General features: G+C 39.4%; 1 protein-coding gene across 1 annotated transcript in view; it reads left to right on the forward strand.

Moving 5' to 3' along the window:
- The first annotated feature begins 757 nt into the window (after positions 1 to 757).
- Positions 758 to 24,916, forward strand: part of PRKCI (protein kinase C iota) — an 81,496-nt gene continuing 57,337 nt past the window's right edge. Inside the window, exons 1-2 of the mRNA XM_047786357.1 lie at positions 758 to 1,089; positions 20,211 to 20,332. Coding sequence (XP_047642313.1) covers positions 989 to 1,089; positions 20,211 to 20,332 — 223 coding nt within the window. The 5' untranslated portion in view covers positions 758 to 988. The remainder of the gene's footprint in view (positions 1,090 to 20,210; positions 20,333 to 24,916) is intronic.

Raw genomic sequence — 24,916 nt, forward strand, 5'->3', positions numbered from 1 at the left:
TGAGCCATGATGGGAACTCCCATTATACTTATATTTTAGTTTCCTTCTTTATTGCATTCATTATTACATTTGTTAAATATATTAAATTCTTTGCAAGAAAGAGTCTATGCTGATCAGGTAATCAAATTCTTCTTTCCGAAAAAGGCACTGGATAATTGAAATGATTTATGCAATTGGAAGGGAGCATTCACCAGGGAACAAGGTCTAGATGGTGATGAAGCCCAATCATTTCCAATGCCCTCAGATGCCCAAGCTGCATTCAGGATTTCCACGACGAGGGTCCCAGGGACACAAGCTGAAGACAGACAGACTGTCAGCGAGAAGGCGGGGCCCTCTGCCCGTAAGGAACCTCAAGTCCCAGAATCCCATGGGGACTCCAAATCCCAGAAACCCGCAGGACAATTACCTTACGAGTCCCAAGTCGGCTGACCTCGGACGCGACCAAGTGATGAAACAGGGGTGAGATGCCGCAGCATTTGTCCCCTACCATTTTCCTTGCGGGGAAGGGCTTTTTACAGAATTATAGTTACTTAAGTCTTGACATTCTCTCAATCACAGCTTCCACGAAAGGCCCCCTGCTGAAGAATTTGATGTGATATTTAGCATCCTCCATCCTTTCTCCCCTTTCCGTCCCCGTAAAAATGGGTCAGCCGGGCATTGAGGCTCCTTGAGTTGGAATAGGATGGTTACACCCGCTCTCCCCCGGAATGTGGGCCTTTGGAGCAAGCGAGGTGGGAGGGGCGGAGGCGGGAGGCGTGCTGGGCCTGGGCGGCAGTAGAGTCAGTGGCGGCCGCGGGCGGTGGGAGGAGCCGCGCGGTTCCGGCTGCCCCAGCGAGGCGACCCTTGGGTCCGCGCCGCGGGCGGGGTGGACAGGTAGGCGAGCGGGCAGCTGTGGCTCCGGGGAAGGCTCGGGCTGCGGAGTCCCCTACGGTGCCGGGCGCGCCCCCCGCACCCTCGGCCTCTGGCGTTGAGGCGGGGGAGTAAGGAGATGCCGACCCAGAGAGACAGCAGTACCATGTCTCACCCGATCGCAGGCGGCGGCAGCGGGGACCATTCTCACCAGGTTCGGGTGAAAGCCTACTACCGCGGGTGAGTGCCCTGGGGTAGGGGTTAGAGTGGGAGGGGAGGGGAAAGGCCAGCTCGACTTGGCCCGGAGGAGGGGAGGGTAAGGGGCTGGAGATCTGGTGGGAGGGTTGGTCTTAGCGGGAGACTCTAGGGACTCCAGATGGGTGACCAAGTGGTCCGGGGAGGAGCTTGGGGCGCTGGCTTGGGGCACCCCCAAGGTGTGGTGTCGGGCGCCCGGGATCACGGGGCTGAGGGTCCTGAGTAGGATCCGAGGGAGGAGCCTTGAAGTAGATTAGGTCCACCTGGTGGGTTCGAGAAACTCGCCTTCCAAGAGATTTACGAGATCTTTACATCTTTAAGTCTGGATGTATGGGGGGTTGAGAGTTGGTTCTGAGTGATGCCTTAGTTAACTAAATTTACTTTGGGTTTAAAAGACAGGACTGCTTCCGTTTGCTGATCCTTTTGACTACCAGCAGGCCTAAAGCCTCTGGTTCTCCAAGTCAGGTTTGTCTATCTTAGAGAAGAGTTCGTGAAGTGTGTCTGGACTGTGGTTAGGCTGCCAGTATGTTAGACATAGGAGCTATTGTTTGAGTAAACTCGATGAGTTTTCAGGGATATGCATTAGGTATTTATTGTCTTGCCAAGATTAGGTTGTATGTACATGTGTAAATTTAAATTTGTGAAGGCTTCTTTGTTAGTGTTGCTTCAAAAACTGTCCGATAGGGTGAAATACTGTGAGAAGAGGACGAGCCTAGGCACAGTTTTTAAATCTGTGATGTTTACTCTTATTATTACCTAAGTTATAATTACTGTGGTTCCCAGAAATAATCCAGTCCTAAGATCGTTGCATTAAATCATATTCCGTAATCAGTGACCTAAAGTGTCCCCTTCCCTTTATGTAGTTGTGGTTTGAAATTTCTTTGAGATAATTATATTCGGGTGCCTTAGAAAGGTGAAATGTTAGTGTGAGCATAAGAGTTTGAAACCAAGGGTTAACAAAAAACCACTTTGGCTTGTCTTACTGCTTGTCCAAGCAGAAGTAAATTACTTTAAAAAACTCAAGCATTAGGAGGTTTGAAACTGCAATGCATACTTTTACATTCCTGAGAGGATCAGTGAAGATAGCAAACTTCCAAAATGTCTGTCTTGTTTTGATTTCAAAGGAAATATTAGCCCCTAAATGTCTTACTGATTTGATGTAAGGATGTACTAGTTTGCTACCTTCAAGCCTCTGACCTCTCTCTGTTCATTAGCTTGATTGTGTTCAGGAGTAGTTTAGAGGAGTTATTTTGGACAGTAACAGTTTTTGCTTAAATCGATCAAGGAGGTCCTGATTTTAAAACAATAGATATGTACTTTGGGAAAAACTTTGCTTTCTTTACCTTACCTTTGATTTGATAAATGAGCTATTTCACTTTAGAATGTGTTCCATTTTATAAAGTTGACAATCTGTGAGTTGTTAGGTACAGAGAATGAAATATTGAAAAATGAAATATTGAAAATGAAAAAATTTAGTACATTTTCTTTTTTCTCATGATGTCCAATTATTGACAGTTTAAAAAACAAATATACGCACGTGGTAGTAAAGTGCCAACTGTGCAGATATATAAAATAAAAAGTGTTGGGAGTTCCCATTGTGGCTCACTGGGTTAAGGACCCAACACCATATCCATGAAGATGTGATTCAAACCCTGACCTTGCTCGGTGGGTTAATGATCCGGCATTGCTGCAAGCTGCAGCATAGGTCACAGATGAGGCTCAGATCAAGTGTTGCTGTGTTGTAGGCCTGCAGCTGCAGCTCAGATATGACCTCTAGTCCAGGAGCTTCCATATGCTGCAGGTGCAGCCATAAAAATAACTAAAAATTAAAAAAAAAAGTGATCCCCATCCAGTCCTCTCAACTTCCAGTGGTAACTACTATTGAGAGTTTATTTCTGGTCCTTCTGGAGGTTGCCCTTATTTCTTTAAAAGTTATACTACTGTTTTGTGATTTATCAGCTTTAGATGGTATCCGAAAGATGAGAAATTGGGTGCCCACTGTATTTTGCTTCCTTGCCCCTGATGCCTTTCGATTTGTGATTATTATTTTTAGTTCTCCGGTTTACCTTTCTGACTTTAAATAATGTAAACTTCCTAACTTAATACTATTAGATAGTTTTCAGTGATTCCAACTGTGAAACATGAAGAAACTAATGCTTTTTTCCTATTTTTTTTTGACAATTGTAAATAGGCTTAGTTATTAAAGTCGTTGTAGGAGTTCCATCGTGGCACAGTGGAAAAAAATCCAACTAGGAACCTGAGGTTACAGGTTTGATCCCTGGCCTTGCTCAGTGCATTAAGGATCCAGCGTTGCTGTGAGCTGTGGTGTAGGTCACAGACGTGGCTCAGATCTGGTGTGGCTGTGGTTGTGGCGTACGCTGGTAACTGTAGCTCAAATTGGACCCCTAGCCTGGGAACCTCCATATACCGTGGGGGTGGCCCTACAAAGAAAAAAAAAATAAAATCATTGTAAGCTTCTCCTTTAAAAATCAGAAAGAAATCAGTCTGCTATACTTCAGAATATAGGTATCATATTTTTTTGGCTTATTGTTCCAATTATTTTTAAAAAGAGAATAAGAACTTATAACCCCTTTAGTGCTTGACTAAAATGTCTCCAAAACATTCAAGTTAACATTATTTTGCTTGTTTTTACAAAGCAATGAATTTTGGTAAGTAATGAATCAAACTCATTGTCCTGTAGTGTTTTTATTCAGTGAAGCTTTCTAATAGTGCTTTCTTTTCAAGCTTCATTTAAAGACAACATCAGCACTCTCTAAATTGTACCAATTTCTGGCCTCCGAAATTAGATCTTTTAAGATTATATGTGTATTAACAGTAGTCTAAACTGATGGTTACGATATTACAGTCAGCTTCTCATTACTACAGATGATACTAAATGAGTCACCAATGAGGATAGTTAATAAACAGGTTGGCTAACTAGAACACCTGCCTGATTTTAAAATAAGGAACTCTTCCCTCATTATCAAGAAATGTAAGGACACTCTGCATTTGGAAAAGTTTATTTTCCTCCAGAATGTCTGAATGACCATTCTCAGAGAGTTTTCCCCTCATCCCCTTCTAACAGTATTGCTTTCCAGTGAATACTGAAATCAGAATAGCCAGAATTTTTTAGTGCATAAATTGCCCTCTCCTTTCAGTGATGTGTCCAGTGTTCTCATTCTTTTAAATTTATTTGTAGTGCAAATGTGATGTCTCCCTAGATATAATAGATTTTAATTAGCCTTTTTTTATTTCTAGTTTTTAAGCAGGAAATTAATAGCACTGAGAATCTGATTTTATTGGAGACCACCTAAGAGTGCCTTGCTCCTGGCCTAAACTCTTTCCTCATCACGAGAGCTTGTCAATGAGTGGCCTGCCTTCCTTCAATCATTACCTAGTGGTGTTAGTTTGGAGGAGGAGAAACAGGTTTTGTGGGTTAGTGGTAGATTGCTATTGTGTGTGCTATCCTTATATAAAGTTACTTGATATTATGGGATAGAATTTAACAAGGAAATGTCTGGACTATTCATTTCTTTACATTATAAACATAAGAGAGATTTTACAAAAAGCTTGTAAAAATGCTGTTTAAACCACTATTGCTGAGCAGTTATGATGATTCAGAGGATTCTTTTTGTGCACATCTACAAATAAAAAGGGATGAACTCCTTGGGTATTTGGAAAGTATAGCTGGTTCAGTGACAAAGTGTACAGAATTTTTCTCACTGTGAACAAGTCTTAGCAAGACTTGTTTTTAAGAGTATTGCAAAATAATTTTAGTGATATACTTTAGTAATGGTTCTAAGGAAATAAAAATGATAGGTGGAGTTGAGCTGAGGAAATGTGAGTTTTTGGTTCTGAAGCTTCTGAGCTTCTGGCATGGCACATAGGGCAACTGATCCATAAATTAGCTAAGAGGAAGAGAGGCCATGGTGGCTTGGTGCCAAACCAAAACAACCCTCTCAGAAATTCGGATTGGATAATATAGAGATAAATTGCTTTTTAGCAGTGAGGACTAAAGCTGAAGAGTTAAGGGAGAGTCTGGTGAGTCTGAGACTGCCCATGTACAAACTAAAGAGCTGAGGAAACAGGAGGAAAAAACAGCTCTCTAGAGAAAAAATTTCCTAGATAGCTTTTAATACAGCTCTCAAGTTTTCTCTTTTTAAAGTAACTTAAGATGTATTTTTTTTAATGGTTGAAGTGAGCCTAATTAAAACACAGAATTTTGGAGTTCCCTTTGTGGCTCAGTGGTTAATGAACCCGACTATCATCCATGAAGATGCCAGTTCGATCCCTGGCCTCGCTCATTGGGTTAAGGATCCAGCGTTGCCCTGAGCTGTGGTGTAGGCCACAGACTTAGCTCGGATCTGTTGTTGCTGTGGCTCTGATGTAGGCTGGCAGCTACAGCTCTGATTCATCCCCTAGCCTGGGAACCTCCATATACCCCAGGTTTGGCCCTAAAATAGCAAAAAAAAAAAAAAAAATCAAACAAAAAAATCCCACAAACAAGGAATTTTAAAAATTCTAATTTAGCCTATGATTTCACATTTTATTTACTACAGTGTATTTAAAATCAGTTTAATAGGAGTTCCCCGGTCGTGGCGCAGTGATTAACGAATCCAACTAGGAGCCATGAGGTCATGGGTTTGATCCCTGGCCTTGCTCAGTGGGTTAAGGATCTGGCATTGCTGTGAGCTGTGGTGTAGGTTGCAGACGTGGCTTGGATCCCACGTTGCTGTGGCTCTGGTGTAGGCTGGTGGCTACAGCTCCAATTCGACCCCTAGCCTGGGTAACTCCATATGCCGCTGGAGTGGCCCAGGAAATGGGAAAAGACAAAAAATAAAGAATAAAAAAATAAAATCAGTTTAATAACAATTGCAGAAGAGCTTCAATAAGCCAGGCATATGGTGCTAGGGTGGGCACAGAGCTTGAGTAACCAAGGGCCTTCAAGGAAAGGCTTTAAAAAGTTAATAAAGAAGGTTATGTGTGTGTGTTTATGTGTAATGTACGTGCAAGGATGGCTATTGGGGAGGAGTTTGGGGTGAGGGAAGCCCTCCTAGAGGATGAAATATTTGAGGCTTTTACAGGATACATAGGTTTTCCTGGCAGATTATGATGTTGGGTGGCAGATCAGTGCAGGCATTGCACACCCATATGATATGTTTGGGGAATAAAGATAAGTTGTTAATTCCATAGTCATTCCTCATTAGGACATAAAGTGTGAAGTGGGCACTAATGAGAAGTGAGCTAATAAGAAGGTTCACAAGGAAGTACTTCCATGGTGGTCTAGTGGTTAGGACACAGCACTTTCACCACTGTGGCCTGGGTTCAGTCTTGGTCTGGGAACAGAGATCACACATCAAGCTCCTGCACAATGTAGTGCCCCCCCACCAAAAACAAAGAAGGTTCATAAGCACTAGATCATCAAGACTCTTGAATATCATACTTCAGGCTTCAGATTTTTCTCAATGGTGAAGGTTTTAAGTAAGAGGGATGCATGATTAGATTTTACTTTAGAAATGTCACTCTTGGAACCAGTATAGTAGATGAATTAGCAGTGGATGAGACTAAGAGACTAATCTGGAGGCTTTGAAAGTTTTCTATCTCCTTGACTATTAAAATATGAAAGATGCATTGACATTTATAATTAACAATTATAATTATAAATTAATTTGAGGGTGGTACTTTGTATGAATATTCTATTCCCTCAGAACCTTTTACCTACTGGTTTTACTATCCATGGATAATCCTACCTAAATCTATTATATTGATGATTACAAGTAAAAAGTTTTTTTTTTTCTTCTGATTATACTATATTTAATTTGGGAGAAGAGCTTATGTTGAGATAGCAGAAAGACCGAATTTGATTCTTTTTCAGGTTTTTTTTTTTAAAGCAATTAGTCCTAAGGAAAAAACTTTAGATTCTGTATTTAGAACACAGGAACACAATGAATACTTAAAACAGACTTCTGAAGCCCAACAGCAAAGTTTAAAATGCTTTTTTTTTTTCCTTTTTAAAAATTTGGCTAAAACTATATCTAAATTTGCCATTTGGGCATCTTTGTGGTGAAGCAGACTGTATTCTTTTGAAGACCAGTGGTAAGCTAATTTATGCCAACACTGAAGTTAAAACCAGGAAAAAAAAAAATCTACGCATAATTTGTTTTGTACCGTTAGAAGTAATATCTTTATTTTGGAGCTTATTTTTAGCTTTGGTGCTAAAATAAGGATCTGGTGATTGTGGGGTATATGAACATGGTGCTTTCCCAATTACTTAAAGAAGTGTTTATAAAAAACTCCCTTTTAAAATGTTTTAGTTCCTGGAACTTAAGGAGTGTCAGTTGATAAAGCATGACTCCTTCATTGAGTCTCTTTAGAATGTGTATACTTACATTTTTAAGGGATTACCCAGATGTTTTCAGAATATTTGTACGTTCTGATAAATACAGCTCTTGAAAAATAAGATTTCTGAAAAATCCCTATTGTTTATAGATATGTTTACATGTATTAATTTTAACTACATGTGTATCTTAATAAGGAAGTCATATTTTTATATCTGATCAGACTAACTTTTCCTCCTTTCATTCTAAAAAAATAATGTCATACTTTGCCAGAGAAATTTTTCATGAGCCTTTACCTCTCTTTTGATTTAAAATATATGCTCTCCTCATTCTCACCCCCTCATACTACTCATACTAGTAACCTTGAAGGTGTTTTGAAAGAAAAATTGTTGAAGTTAAGTAGGTATCTTTTTTTTTTTTTTTTAAGGGCCACATTTGTGGCATATGGAGGTTCCTGGGCTAGGAGTCTAATCAGAGCTGTAGCTGCCTATGCCACGGCACAGCAACGCAGGATCTGAGTCAGGTCTGTGACCTATACCACAGCTCTCAGCAATGCTGGATCCTTAACCTACTGAGTGAGGCCAGGGATCAAACCCACAATCTCGTGGTTCCTAGTTGGATTCGTTTCCACTGCACCACAATGGGAACTCCTAAAATATACATTTAAAAATATTTAAAACAATTTACTTATGAAGTCATTTAAAATTTGTTTTGTATTTTAATTACATTTATTGAAAATTAAAATTTATCATAAATGATACCTTTACATGGTGGAAAAATTGGTAGCAATCTATACCACTCAGAAGGATGTAAGTTCAAAGTATATTTTCTTTTTGTCTCTAGGTTCTCCCTAATCTTCAGTTCCACCACCCAGAGTTAACTACTATTAAAAAATTTTACTTTCCTAATAAATAATCTACTCTTCGAAATACTAAAAAGTTTTGTTTTGTTTTGCTTTTTAAAGTTAATGGCCGCATCTATTGCATATGGAGGTTCCCTGGCTAAGGGCTGAATTGGAGCTGCAGCTGCCGGCCTATACCACAGCCACGGTGTGGGATATGAGCCGAGTTTGCCACCTACACCACAGCTCATGGCAACGCCGGACCCTTAACACACTGAGGGGCCATGAATGAACACACAACCTCATGGATACTAGTCAGATTTGTTACCACTGAGCCACAACACCAACTACCCCCCCGAAAAATTTTTTTTGCTTTCTTTTATTATGTCTATTGATCATTATGAAAGATGAGGAATTTAGCACTTCTTCATTGTCTTCTCTCCTGAGTTTTTTTAGTTTTTCTTATGGTCACATTTATAACTTAATATACTTTCTCCTGCTTTTCTTTTCTTTTTTTTTTTTTTCTTCTTTTTAGGGCCATACCTGTGGCATATGGAGGTTCCCAGGCTAAGGTTCCAATTGGAGCTGTAGCCACCAGCCTGTGCCAGATCCAGGCCACATCTGCAACCTACACCACAGCTCACGGCAACACGAGATCCTTAACCCACTGAGCAAGGCCAGGGATCAAACCGCAACCTCAAGGTTCCTAGTTGGGTTCGTTGACTGCTGAGCCATGACGGAACTCCTCTTTTTCTTTTTAATTGTGGCAAAAAAATTTCTTTTTAATTGACCATCTTAACTTTTTTTTTTTTTTTGGTCACACACAGGACATGTGGATGTTCCCGGCTCAGGGACTGAATCTGAGCCACAGCTGCAACCTACGCCGTGGCTGCTGCACCACAGGGGGAATGCCATCTTAACCATTTTTAAGTGTACAGTTGAGTAGTGTTAATTACATTCACATTGTTAATGTGACCAATCCCTATAACTTTTTCTTTTTGCAAAATGAAGCTCAGTACTGACAACTTTCTTAAATCCCCCCAAACCTCCAACCCCAGGCACCTCCTTTTTTCTGTTTCTATGAATTTAGCTACTCTAGATACTTCATATAAATGGAGTCATATAGCGTTTGTCTTTTTTGTGAAGGCTTATTTGACTTAGCACAATGTCTTTAATGTTCATCCATATCGTAGCATGTGTCAGAATTTCATTTTCCAGGCTGAATAATATTTCTTTGTATTCATAGATCACATTTTGCTTATTTATCTGCCCATGGACACTTGAGTTACTTCTACCTTCTGGCCGTTGTGAATGATGCTATGAATGTGGGTGTACAAATATTAGATTCCTTGCTTTTAGTTCTTTTGGAAATATATGTATAACCAGAAGCGGAATTACTGGATCATATGGAAGTTCTATTTTTAATTTTTTGAGGAGCTTCTATACTGTTTTCTATAGCTGCTGCACCATTTTATATTTCCGCCAAAAGTACACAAGATGCCTATTTCTACACATCCTTGATAACACTTGTTAACCTGTTTGTGGTGTTTTTATTTTTTTCTTTTGGCCACGCCCATGGGCATATGGAAGTTCCTGGGCTAGGGATTGAATCCGAGCTGCCACTGTGACCTGTGCCATAGCTGCTGCAATGCCGGATCCTTAACCCATTGTGCTGGGCCAGGGATTGAACCTGTGCTGCCTCAGAGACAACATTGGATCTTTAACCCACTGTGTTATTGCAGGAACTCCTTTAATCTGATTTGTTTTGTTTTGTTTTTGATAGAAGCCATTCTAATGGATGTGAGATGACATTTCATATGGTTTTGATTTGCATTTCTCTAATAATTAGTGATGATGAACATCTTTTTCCTAAGCCTGTTAGCCATTTTTATGTTTGCTTTGGAAAAATGTCTGTTCAAGTCCTTTGCCCATTTTTACATTCAGATTATTCATTTTTTTTCCCTTGAATCCTGCTTTTACTTATTTTTAAACTTTTTTTTTTTTTTTACAAATTAAAAAAAATGTTTTTTTGGCTGCACCTGCAGCATGTGGAATTTCTGGGGCCAGGGATCAAATGTGTGGCACAGCAGCAACCCAGATGCTCTAGTGACAACCCTAGATCCTTAACCCGCTGTGCCACAAGAGAACTACCCCCTCCTTTTGTTTTTAAATTATTAGTTTTAGGTAAGAGTACTGATTCTCTGCTAGGAAAGAGTGATTTTTGAATTTACAGATCCTTTCATTTTCTCTACATCTTAATTTTTCTTGGCAGTTTTTACATCGTAAAGATTTATAGCACTATTCTATTTTTTTAATTCTTTAACATACGTATTTTTCTTTATTAAAAGCATTTATAATGAATGCTTATGTAAGTGCTATGCATTTGAAAAGCCAAGAAGTGTGGTTAGATGCTTATAGAAGAAAAAGTAATCTTGTTTTAATAAAATTTCTCTGTTAAGGGTTTCTGTTAACTTTGGTTTGGGGGAACTGGTATGATTTTTCCATCAGTTTTATCCCATCTGGTTTCAGTCATCTAGGATTTTCTCATACTTTCTGGTCTGCTGCTGGTGCCTTTTTTGTTTTCTAAGAGTTTGATAAATTTGTCATTTCAGTTTTCTATCATTTCGGTAGGCCCTTTGGATGAAAGGATACAGATGTTTATTCCCTGTACCATATTAAACCAGAAGCATCTGTATGTTGTTTTTAGAAGGTTGGATTATTTTTATTTAATAAGGTTTCAATTCTATTTGTTTATTATTGTCTTTTTAGGGCCACACCCATGGCATATGGAAGTTCCCAGGCTAGGGGTTGAATCAGAGCTATAGCTGCTGGCCTATACCACAGCAACAGCAACACTAGATCTGAGCCACATCTGCAACCTACACCACAGCTTACGGCAATGCTGGATCCTTAGCCCATTAAGTGAGGCCAAAGATCGAACCCAAATCCTCATGGATACTAGTCGGGTTCATTGCCGCTGAGCCACGATGGAAACTCAATTCTGTTTGAAGTATTATATGAATACATGGTGTTTTAAAGTTTGTTGAACACACACAAAGTGTGCTATATGCAAGGTATATACATTAACTTAATCCACTAAATCCTTATAATACCAAAGGAGTTATTATTATTCCCATTTTTTAGATGAGGAAATTGAGCCACAGAGTACTAAAGCAATTCACCTAAGGTTATACAGCTGTTAAGTGATAGATTCAAACCCAAGCATACTGGTTTTCACTCTCATGGTCTTACCCATTGTACTATGGCTGCCTCATATATGCTGTTCCTCCTTTGTGGTATGCTTTTTATTTTTACATTTCCTCATGCTTTCTTTAGAGTCCAACATATGAAACCTCCATTCACTCAACTTGTAATAATTGAACATCCACTCTGGGCTAGACACTGTTTCAGATATTGGGAATACAGCAATGAGTAAAACAAAACGTCTGTTCTCATGGATTTTACATTTAGTGGGAAAGAGACTATAAATTATATGCTGGCAATGCATTTTCTTTGAAGAATAAAAAAAAATTAGCTTCAGATACTAAAGTAGACTTTTAATATCTGAAACAAGGATTAAAGTATTCATTAGCCTATCTCTTAAAAGTGAGATTGTTTATATCCATTATGTTATTGTCAAAAAATATCATCTGATAATACCTGTGCAGAAGATGGTGTCTCAGATTAGCATGCAGGTGGTTTTTTTCAGGAGTGCTTTTATGATTGATAGCTCTTGAAGAGGAGGGAAGAGAAGGAAACAAGATTAGGTAGGAAAAAGTCAAGATGCTCTGGTCTCACCAGAAACCTCACTTGCCCCTCTAGGGAGTTCTGAAGATGAGGTGACGCTTTTGAGCTTTCCTGAGACATGTCTAGGACCTTTATACCTGCACATTGAATCAGTCATTGATTGTGGGCTGACCAGCAAGGGTGTTTGATCATAGGCAAGGAATCAGATTTCTGGAGGAAGCTGATGACTGGGGATTGTCTACTGGTATCACTCCTGGCAGCTGTATAATAAATGTTCCCACTGCTAATGGGGGAATCTGGAGGTGCAGTGGGGAAGGGGAGGGTCAGATTACAGCATCCACCATGAATGCCATTAAGAGATGTGGATTTGAATTCTTTTTTTTTTGTCTTTTTTTTGCCATTTCTTGGGCCGCTCCCGCAGCATATGGAGGTTCCCAGGCTAGGGGTCGAATCAGAGCTGTAGCCATTGGCCTACACCAGAGCCACAGCAACTTGGGATCCGAGCCGCATCTGCGACCTACACCACAGCTCATGGCAACGCCGGATCCTTAACCCACTGAGCAAGGCCAGGGATTGAACCCTCAACCTCATGGTTCCTAGTCAGATTCATTAACCACTGAGCCACGACGGGAACTTCTGAATTTGAATTCTTACCCTGTTTCCTAACGTGAGACTATGGCACATATTCCCCTTGTGCCTGGGTTTTTATTTATTTTAATTTTTTAATTTTAATTTTTTTATTTTCTTTTTTTTTGTCTTTTGTCTTTTTAGGGCCACACCTGTGGCATATGGAGCTTTCCAGGCTATGGGTCTAATCGGAGCTACAGCTGCCAGCCTACGACACAGCCATAGAAACACGCCATCCGCGCTGAGTCTGTGACCTACACCACAGCTCACGGCAATGCCAGATCCTTAACCCACTGAGCAAGACTAGGGATCGAACCGCAACCTCATGGTTACTAGTTGGGTTCATTAACCACTGAGCCACTGTGGGAACTCTGTGCCTTGCTTTTTAATTTGTAAAATAGGGTCTGCAGGTTAGTATGTCTAGTTTGACCCTTATTGTTATTGGGAAGATCATACAAGATAAAGTTTATTCAAATGCCTGAAACATACTAAATATTCTATACTGGTTTATAGGCTAAGGAAAACATAAACAGTGATTTTTCCTTATCAAAAGTGCACTTTTTGGAAGATGGGTTTCTCCTAGAAAATATTTCTTCTCCATTCAGCCAAGAGTTATCTGTGTCCCTATCATGTTAATAGTTATGTGAATATATTAAAAAGTGGAAGAATTTTTGTGTTTCAGTTGATAACTTAGTTGAGGATGTGTTTATATAATTAGTTGAATAACAAAAAAATGAAACTTAAGATACATGTTGGACAGGTTTGGAAGTATAGGCTTATGTGGTTGAAAAAGGTTTAATGGAAGTCGATGTTGAAGAGCTGGTTAAAGAAAGATTCCTGCCTTCCTCCTTAAACCGAGCCTTAAATGGAGGAAATGTCAGGATTAAGACTTGGATCACTGAGATCCTCTGTATGGGGGTTGTGAATAAACCAGATGTCTGTCATAGAGTGTGTTGCAAATGGAATCAGGTTGAGAATAGAAATTAGAACCTGCTTATCAAGAATCTTAGGAGTTCCTTGGTGGCTCAGCAAGTTGAGAATCTGGCATTGTTGCTGCTGTGGAATGGGTTCAATTCCTGGCCCTGCAACTTCCACATGCTGGCACAGCTGGAAAAAAAAAAAAAGGAGTCTTAAATACCACACAGAGAGCTGGAATTACAGATTTAGGAGACCCCTGCATAGAGAAAATAGTTAAAACATTGCATGTTAGTTAGGTTTCAGAAAAAGAGAGCTGGAGAATGAATATGAGAGAGGGTGTGAAGAATGTCTTGGGATTAAAGACAGGGGAGACCTAAGTGTTCAGAATAGTAGAAAGGGAGCCAGGGAAGCATACTGTTATGAAAGCAATTCTAAGAGGCAGGTTCAGGAGTTCCAGTTGTCGCTGAGCCGTTTAAGAACCTGACGTAGTGTCCATGATGATGCAGGTTTGATGCCTGGCCTTGCTCAGTGGCATAGATTGCAGATGTGGCTCAGATCTGGTGTTGCTATGGCTGTGGCGTGGGCTGACGGCTATAGCTCCGATTTGACCCCTAGCCTGGGAACCTCAATATGCTGCAGGTGTGGCCATAAAAAGAAAAAACAAAAACAAGAGGCAGAAAACCATGAGATGCTAGAAAGAGAATGATTATCAAGAAAAGTTCATTCTGTTTCTATATGTGGCTCTCTGCTTACCTTCTATAAAGCCCCTATAGACTGCAGTTTTAACTTTTTCGGAGGTGACTAAAATTTTCAATTTCTGTTTAATCTATCTTCTATGCTCCAGCTACCCATGTCTGTCCACAATGTTCCTTCGCAGCGCCATTTCTTTCCTTTCTTCAACAGATATTTATTGAATATCCATTCTGTGCTGGACACTTCCTTGGCCACTAGAAATATAATGAAAAAAACAAAATTCCTACTTTCATCATGTTTATATTCAGGCGAGGGTAGAGGAACTTTAAAACGGCTTATCTGTTCATGGTAGAAGAGGAAGGTCAGAGAGGTAGCTGGGGCAGTTCCCATAGGGTCTTGGAGACCCTGCTGGAGACTTTGGATTTTACTCTACATAAGAGGGAGAAGACATTTGAAGAGTTTAAAACAGAGGAAGGACATGATCTACATTAATTAATTAATTTTTTCATTTTAGGGCTGCACCTGCAGTATATGAAAGTTCCCAGGCTAAGGGTCTAGTTGGAGCTGCAGTTGCTGGCCTATGCCACAGCCACACCAGATCCTCAACTCACTGATCGAGGCCAGGGGTCGAACCTGAGTCCTCATGGATACTAGTCGGCTTCATTACTGCTGAGCCACAACAGGAACTCCTGATCTGCATTAATTTTGCAAAACCCTTATGACACCTAGTGTCTGGCACCTAGAGATCACTATATGTTTGTTAAATTAGACTCATTCAGTCCATTTGACTTACTTTTGAAAGGATGAGTAATGGCTGGCTACTATATGGAGATTATAGCACAGGGAGCCTTCTCATGACTTTTTGGAGGAAAACCCAGGCCTCTGCTCTAAAACATTTTGTTGCAATTTTAAGTCTAGTGAGTAGCTACTAGAAGGATTTATTTAAATACTATGGCTTATCTGACACTAATATAAAAATAAACACACATTTATGTTTTCCTTTGTTTTTTGGGTTTTGGCAAATGGGATTCTTTTGGAAAAAGGGGGAAATGAAGGTGTGAGATCAAAAAATCTACTTAAAAGAGACACATGCACCCGCATGTTCATTGCAGCACTATTCACAATAGCCAGGACATGGAAACAACCCAAATGTCCATCAACAGATGATTGGATTAGGAAGATGTGGTATATACACACAATGGAATACTACTCAGCCATAAAAAAGAACGACATAATGCCATGGATGGAACTAGAGAATCTCATACTGAGTGAAATGAGCCAGAAAGACGAAGACAAATACCATATGATATCACTTATAACTAGAATCTTATATCTAGCACAAATGAACATCTCCTCAGAAAAGAAAATCATGGACTTGGAGAAAAGACTTGTGGCTGCCTGATGGGAGGGGGAGGGAGTGGAAGGGATCGGGAGCTTGGGCTTATCAGACACAATTTGGAATAGATTTACAAGGAGATCCTTCTGAGTAGCATTGAGAACTATGTCTAGATACTCATGTTGCAACAGAACAAAGGGTGGGGGAAAAAATGTAATTGTAATGTATACATGTAAGGATAACTTGATCCCCTTGCTGTATAGTGGGAAAATAAAAATAAAAAAAAAAATCATGCCATACAAAGAATGATTGACAGTCTCTTGGATGGTTAATCTGTGGAAGTTAGGGTTGAGGATAGAAGATGTGACAGATCTTTGTCAAATTATTGAAAGCCCATCTTGGATGAAGTTAGACCTTTGGGGAAGAGGAGATTGTGACTTGGGTTTGGAGTAGGTTTTAGTTAAATATAATGCAGAAGCTTATCAGTAATAGAGCTGTTGGAGTTCCTGCTGTGGCGCAATAGGATCAGTGGTGTCTCTGCAGCAGCAGAGATGCTTTTGATCTCTGGCCTAGTGCGGTGAGTTAAGGTTTCAGCATTGCCACAGTTGTGGCATAGGTTGCAACTCTGGCTCAGATTCAGTCCCTGGCCCAGGAACTCCAAATGCCACAGGGTGTTTTTTTTATTGTTGTTTGTTTGTTTGTTTGTTTGTTTGTTTTTTTAATAGAGCTCTTTGTCTGTGGAGTATAGTGCCTCAAAAAAAGAGTGAGCTTCTAAAAGCAAAGGTGGGATTACTATGTTGGAACAGATAGGGTGGGCTGTTGAGGAAAGACTGAATTAAAGTTTCTCACAAATCTATTATTTTTGTTTTTTTATTATTTTTTTAATGGTTATTTCCCCAATACAATTTTTTTTTCTACTGTACAGCATGGTGACCCAGTTATACATACATGTACACATTCTATTTTCTCACATCATCATGCTCCATCATAAGTGACTAGACATAGTTCCCAGTGCTACACAGCAGGGTCTCATTGCTAATCCATTCCAAAGGCAATAGTTTGTATCTATTAACCCCAAGCTCCCCAACCACCCCACTCCCTCCCGCTTGGCAACCACAAGTCTATTCTCCAAGTCCATGGTTTTCTTTTCTGTGGAAAGGTTCATTTGTGCCATATGTTAGATTCCAGGTATGAGTGATATCATATGGTATTTGTCTTTTTACTTCACTCAGTATGAGAGTCTCTGGTTCCATCCATGTTGCTGCAAATGGCATTATTTCATTCTTTTTATGGCTGAGTAGTATTCCATTGTGTGTATATACCACATCTTCTAATCCAGTCATCTGTTGATGGACATTTGGGTTGTTTCCATGTCCTGGCTATTGTGAATAGTGCTGCAATGAACATGCGGGTGCATGTGTCTTTTTGAAGGAAAGTTTTGCTTGGATATATGCCAAAGAGTGGGATTGCTGGCTCATATGGTAGTTCTATGTATAGATTTCTAAGATACCTCCATACTGATCTCCATAGTGGCTGTACCAGCTTACGTTTCCACCAACAGTGCAGGAGGGTTCCCTTTTCTCCATACCCCCTCCAGCATTTGTTATTTGTGGACTTATTAATGATGGCCATTCTGACTGGTGTGAGGTGGTGTCTTGTGGTAGTTTTGATTTGCATTTCCTTTAATAATCAGTGATGTTGAGCATTTTTTCATGTGCTTGTTGGCCATTTGTACATCTTCCTCGGAGAAATGTCTATTCAGGTCTTTTGCCCATTTTTCCATTGGGTTGTTGGCTTTTTTGCTGTTGAGTTGTATAAATTGTTTGCATATTCTAGAGATTAAGCCCTTGTCAGTTGCATCATTTGAAACTATTTTCTCCCATTCTGTAAGTTGTCTTTTTCTTTTTGGTTTCCTTTGCTGTGCAGAAGCTTGTCAGTTTGATTAGGTCCCATAGGTTTATTTTTGCTCTTATTTTTGTTGCTTCGGGAGACTGACCTGAGAAAATATTCATGAGGCTGAAATCAGAGAATGTTTTGCCTGTGTTCTCTTCCAGGAGTTTGATGGTGTTTTGTCTTGTATTTAAGTCTTTAAGCCATTTCGAGTTTATTTTCGTGGATGGTGAGAGGGTGTGTCCTAGTTTCATTGATTTGCAAGCAGGTTTCCCAGCACCACTTGCTGAAGAGACTGTCTTTTTCCCATTTTATACTCTTGCCTCCTTTGTCAAAGATTAATTGACCAAAGGTGTCTGGGTTTATTTCTGGGTTCTCTGTTCTGTTCCATTAGTCTGTATGTCTGTTTTGGTACCAGTACCACACTGCCTTGATGACTGTGGCTTTGTAATATTGCCTGAGGTCTGAGAGAGTTATACCTCCTGCTTGGTTTTTGTTTCTCAGGATTGCTTTGGCAATTCTGGGTCTTTTGTGGTTCGATATAAATTTTTGGATTGTTTGTTCTAGTTCTGTTAAAGATGTCATGGGTAATTTGATAGGGATTGCATTGAATCTGTAGGTTGCTTTGGGTAGTATGGCCATTTTTACAATATTAATTTTTCCAGCACAGTAGCATGGAACGTCTTTCCATTTCTTTATATCTTCTTTAATTTCATTGATTAATGTTTTATAGTTTTCGGCATATAAGTCCTTTACCTCCTTGGTCAGGTGTATTCCCAGGTATTTGATTTTTTGGGGGGCAGTTTTAAAACGTATTGTATTTTTGTATTCCTTTTCTAGTATTTCATTGTTAGTATATAGAAATGTGACTGATTTCTGAACCTTAATCTTATATCCTGCTACTTGGCTGAATTTGTTGATCAGTTCAAGTAGTTTTGGGGTTGAGTCCTTAGAGTTTTCTATGTATATAGTATCATGTCTTCTGCATACAGTGAGAGTTTTACCTCTTCTCTTCCTATTTGGATGCCTTTTATTTCTTTTGTTTGTCTGATTGCTGTGGCTAGGACTTCCAGTACTATGTTGAATAACAGTGGTGAGAGTGGACATCCCTGTCTTGTTCCAAATTTTAGTGGGAAGGCTTTTAGCTTTTCTCTATTGAGTATTATATTTGCTATGGGTTTGTCATAAATGGCTTTGATTATGTTAAGGTATGTTCCCTCTGTACCCACTTTGGTAAGAGTTTTGATTATGAATGATGTTGGACTTTGTCAAATGCTTTTTCTGCATCTACTGAGGTCGTCATGTGGTTTTTAACTTTTCTTTTGTTAATGTGGTATATGACATTGATTGATTTGCATATGTTGAACCATCCTTGCACATGTGGGATGAATCCCACCTGGTTGTGGTCTATGATCTTTTTTTATATGTCGTTGGATTCAGATGGTAAAATTTTGTTGAGAATTTTTGTATCTATATTCATCAAAGATGTTGGCTTATAGTTTTCTTTTTTGGGGGTGTCTTTGGTTTTGGAATTAGGGTGATGGTAGCATCATAGAATGTCTTTGGGAGTGTTCCTTCTTCAACCTTTTGAAAAAGTTTAAGGAGGATGGGTATAAGTTCCTCTTTGTGAGTTTGGTAGAATTCACCTGTGAAGTCATCTGGTCCTGGACTTTTATTTATAGGGAGTGTTTTTATGACATGTTCAATATCGTTTTTAGTGAGTGGTCTGTTCAGTTGATCTATTTCTTCTTGATTCAGTTTTGGCAGGCTGTTTAAGTCTCTAGAAATTTGTCCATTTCTTCTAGGTTGTCAAATTTGGTGGCATACAATTGTTCATAGTATTCTCTCATGGTTTTTTTGTATTTCTGTAGTATCTGTTGTGACTTCTCCTTTTTTATTTCTGATTTTGTTCATTTGGGTTTTTTCTCTCCTCTTCTTGGAGAGTCTTATTATTTTTATTTTTAAGCATTATTTTATTTGTTTGTTTATTTATTTATTTATTTATTTATTTATTGCCTTTTTGCCATTTCTTGGGCCATTCCCGTGGCATATGGAGGTTCCCAGGCAAGGGCAGGGATCAAACCCGAAACCTCATGGTTCCTAGTCGGATTCATTAACCACTGCACCACAACGGGAACTCCTATTTTGTTTATTTTTTATTTTTTTGGCCACACCCACAGCCTGTGGGAGCTCCTGGGCCAGAGATCAAACCCATGCCATAGCAGCAACACAAACCATTGCAGTGACAATTCTGGATCTTTAACCCGTTGTGCTGAAAGGGAACTCCAGTATTTTACTTTTTACGTAGATGGTTTATTGGAAGCAGTATATGTTGAGGCACACACAAAATGCTGAAGTCCTTTGTTGGTAATCTGTAGACCATTTTAGGTTTTTTTGTGGTTTTTTTATTTGTTTTGTTTCATTCTTTTTTAGGGCTTCCCATGAAGCATATGGAAGTTCCTGGGCCAGGGGTTGAATTGGAGCTGCAGCTGCTGGCCTATGCCACAGCCGCAGCAGCATGGGATCTGATCCTCATCTGCAACCTACACCACAGCCTGTGGCAACACTGAATCCTCAACCCACTGAGTGAGGCCAGGAATCAAACCCACATCCTCATGGACACCAGTTCAGTTCTCAAGCCACTGGGCCACAATGGGAACTCCAAGCATTATTAGTTTTAACCATTGTCTAACTTAAAACTCCTTTTTTTTTCCAGGGATATCATGATAACACATTTTGAACCTTCCATCTCTTTTGAAGGCCTTTGCAATGAGGTTCGAGACATGTGTTCTTTTGACAATGAACAGCTTTTCACCATGAAATGGATAGATGAGGAAGGTGAGTGGTAAAGAGAGGGCTGCCTTTGTGAGCATTTCACTTAAGATACTATTCTTTCATTTGTTTTTTTAAAAAAACATTGTTTTAATAAAAGTTGTAATTTAAGGGAGAAAATGTGTATTAGAAACTTGATGCCGTTCTTTTTTTAATGTTTAAATTAAAAGAGTACTAAGGGTACAATCTTTGTTTTGTCCTTTTTAACCCCAAATAGAGTGAAATTAATGTGACTTTTTTCTAGAAATAAGGTAACATCTCATCAAAAAGTGTTACATTTTTGTTTAATTTTGAATATTGCCTTATGTTTTAAGAGATTACTTGCAATAATTTGACATTATTTTCACTGAAAAATACTTGAAAGAAAAAATTCTTTAAAAGAGAATGTTATAGAATAAAAATGATTGTGACAACCATTACTTCAAATGTAGTGGCAGAAGCTTGCTGCCTTAATGGCTTGTATACAGAAAACATTAATTGAATATCTGTGTGGTGAGGATAGATATTTTCTATCCTCAACTCCTAGTCTCACAGAAAGATGGACATGTGAATAACAAACGTGGTAAGTTGAACAGAAATGCATAGAGGCCTGGGAATACAAAAGAAACAACATCTACATCTGCCTGAAATACCTGCAGAGTTTGAACTAAGCCTGTAACAGAGTAAGAGTGGCCACACTGTTGGCATATGGAAATTCCCAGGCTAGGGGTCCAATGAGAGCTGTAGTCATCGGCCTACACCACAGCCATAGCAACACAGGATCCGAGCCACATCTGCAACCTACGGTAACACTAGATCCTTAACCCACTGAGTGAGGTGGCCAGGGATTAAACCTGCATCCTCCTGGATACTAGTTGAACTCATTTCTACTGCACCACAACAGGAACTCCCTAGAGTAAAAGTTTTTGAAGGTGGAGTAGGTGAGGGTAGAAACATCCACAAAGAAAGAATAAGATAAAGGTACGAAGGGAGGTATTAAGAACATGCTGTGTGGGGAAAAGCAGTAATTCACTAGATGTAAAGTGTGGGAGGCCTCTTTCTCCCCATCTCATGCCGAAATCTAGTTGTAAGAGGCCAGTCAGGTCTCAAAATGGAGGTACAACCTCCAGCCAGTCACCCTAAGCCTGACTCCAGCTGCTGCTGGAGGGAAGAGGGCCCTGATCCCGAGAAACTAGAGTTGCTGAGAAAACTGTTTATTGAAATTACAGATGATAGCTTAAGAGATCGTTTTGAGAAATGGGGCACAATTACAGATTGTGTGATGATGAGAAACCCCCAAAGAAAAGGTTCTAGGACTTTTAGTTTTGTGACTTAACTCTAATGTCAAAGAGGGGGATTCAGCAATGAGTGTTGACAGTACAAGATTGATGGGTACATGGTGGAACCGAAGACAACAGTTACTAGAGAGGATTCTGTAAAGCCTGGTGCTCATCTAACAGTGCAAAAAATTTTTGTTGGTAGTATTAAAGAAGGTACAGAAGAATATAATTTAAGAGATTCCTTTGAAAAGTATGGCACAATTGAAACCATGGACGTTACAAAAGACAGAGTGGAGAAAAGAGAGGACCTGCAGCATATAGAAGTTTTTGGGCCAGGGATCCAGTCTAAGCCACAGCTGCAACCTATGCCACAGCTGTGGCAATGCCAGATCCTTAACCCACTGAACCAGGCATTGAACCTGTGCCATCACAGATAGAGCATTGGACCCTTTACCAGCTGCACCTCAGCGGAAACTCCCTGCTTTTGTTAACTTTTGATGATTATGATACAGCTGATAAAATTATTGTTGAGAAATACCACAGTATTAATGGGCATAATGTGAAGTGAAAAAGGTCCTTACTAAACAAGAAATGCAGCCTGTGGGATTACAAAGAGGTCATAGAGGTGAATTTGGCAACTTTATGGGTTGCGGTGGAAACTTAGAGGTGGAGGGGGTTTTTTTGCATTTAAGCCCTTAACCAGAAACAGTGGGGACCTAATTATGCCAATACTATTTTTTAAAAGATAACTTTTCCCAAAGAATCATTAAAGTATTACTCAATTGCTATTCAGATAAGATGCTGATTGTTCATAAGGGCTATTATTGCTGCCCCAAAAGGACTTGTTTAAAATTGAGATTTGGGGGAGTTCCTGTCTGGTACAGTGGAAACAAATCTGACTAGGAGCCATGAGATTGCAGGTTTGATCCCTGGCCTCACTCAGTAGGTTAAGGTTGTGGCGTTGCTGTGAGCTGTGGTGTAGATTGAAGACGCAACTCGGATCTGGCGTTGCTGTGGCTTTGGTGTAGGCCGGCAGCTACAGCTCCAATTAGACACCAAGCTTGGGAACCTCCCATATGCCTCAGGTTCGGCCCTAAAAAGACAAAAGACAAAAAAATAAAAATAAATTGAAATTTGATGTTAATTTACTTTTTTTTTTTTTGTCTTTTTGCCTTTTCTAGGGCTGCTTCTTCGGCATATGGAGATTTCCAGGCTAGGGGTCTAATTGGATCTGTAGCCACAGGCCTATGCCAGAGCCACAGCAACACGGAATCTGAGCCGCGCCTACACCACAGCTCAGGGCAACCCCAGATCCTTGACCCACTGAGCAAGGCCAGGGATCAAACCCAAAACCTCATGGTTTCTAGTTGGATTCGTTAACCACTGAGCCACAATGGGAATGCCTTAATCTACTTTTTAAGAAAATTAACGCTTTTGTGGAACAAATATCAAAAATAAAACTAGTTTATACATTAAAAAAGATTAATTTTATAAAGTATAAGGAGTGGTGAGGATCTTGGTCTATATTCTTGCTATTCAAAGTGTGGTGTGTGAAACTTAATAGAAAAGAGGACTCTCAGGCCTCATCACAGACTACTGAATCAGAAACTACATTTTTATAGGATCTGCTGGGGTGTGGGTGGGAGTTGCATGAATTTAAGAAGCGTAGGACTAGATCCCAGAAGGCTTTTTGCAAGCCATATTAGACTTCATTTTACATGATGGAGTATCACTGAAGTGTAGTTAAAAGTTACTCCGAATATATTAGTTTTGTATAATGGTTTTCTATTAATTATAATACCCATAGAATTTCTTTTTAAGGAATGTCATTATAATATTTAACTCAATATTTGGGGCCATTTCTGTGTTCTCTGGTATGAAGAGCCCTGGAAAGATATTATTCCAGCTTCAGTTGTGGGTAAACTGAAACCCATTTTCATTTTTCAAGGACATTTTAAAAGATTTCTCTAAAGTAATACTATTTTCACTGGGGAAAAAAATTAGTAGAGATGATTATGAAATTTAAAAAGAAGTCTTCTGGTACAAGGGATGTATGTCCAACATGATAAATATAATTAATACTGCTCTATGTTATAGTTGAAAGTTGCTAGAGTAAATCCTAACTGCTCATCACAAGAAAAAATTTTTTTCTATTTTAATTTTTTATCTATATGAGATGATGTATGTTCACTAAACTTATTGTGATGACCATTCCATGATGTATATGTCAGATCGTTATGCTGTACACCTTAAATTAACACAGTGCTACATGTCAATTATATCTCAATAAAACTGGAAGAAAAAATAAAAAAGAAGTGTACTGTTTGCCCTTTATCTTCTCTCTTCCCTCACCAATCCTAGCCCTAAGAGAGGAAACCACAGCTTAGTAACAGCTTAGTATGTAGAGATATATTCTATTCATATTGCATATACATTTTTTGTTTCTATATGTTATTCATATGCACACATTTTTCACACTAAAAGAATGATATATAAACCATTTAACAATATTTTCCTTTTGGAGTTCCCATCGTGGCGGACACGAATTTGACTAGTATCCATGAGGACATAGGTTCAATTCCTGGCCTCGCTCAGTGGGTTAAGGAGCCTGAGTTGCTGTGAGCTGTGGTGTTAGGTCACAGATGCAGCTCAGATCCCGTTTTGCTATGGCTGTGGTGTAGGCCTGCAGCTGTAGCTCCTATTTGACCCCTAGCCTGAGAACTTCTGTATGTTGCTGTTTGGCCCTAAAAAGCAAAACAAAACAAAACAAAAAATAGTGTTTTCCTTTTATGTTATGTATTGGCATTTTTTCATTTCAGGGTGCATGAGTTTGCATCATCATTTAAAAAAAAACCTGCCACGTATTCCATATTGTAGATATTTCATGATTTATTTATATAATCCCTTATTGATGGACATTTGAACTGTTTCTAGGTTTTTAATACTATAAATAGTATACAATATACATTTTTTTTAAATGGCCATATGTGCAGCATATGGAAGTTTCTGGACCAGGGATTGACTCCAGGCTACAGCTGCCACCAATGCCACAGCTACGAGAGCATCAGATCCTTTAACCCACTGCACCAGGCTGGGCATTGAACCCGTGCCTCTGCAGCAACCTAAGCTTCTGTAGTCAGATTCTTAACCCACTGCACCACAGCAGGAACTCCTGTAATGAACATTTTAATATGTAATTTTGTGCGATTGTATGGGACTCCAGCAAATGTGGAGAATAAGCACATTATAAATTTCAGTAGCTAATGACAGTTTGCTACCTAGTTTCTGGCATGACTGCATTGAATGAGAGCATCGCTTCACTCTTCCCTTC

The sequence above is a fragment of the Phacochoerus africanus genome, chromosome 1 (genome assembly GCF_016906955.1).
Source record: "Phacochoerus africanus isolate WHEZ1 chromosome 1, ROS_Pafr_v1, whole genome shotgun sequence".
Taxonomy (NCBI): domain Eukaryota; kingdom Metazoa; phylum Chordata; class Mammalia; order Artiodactyla; family Suidae; genus Phacochoerus; species Phacochoerus africanus.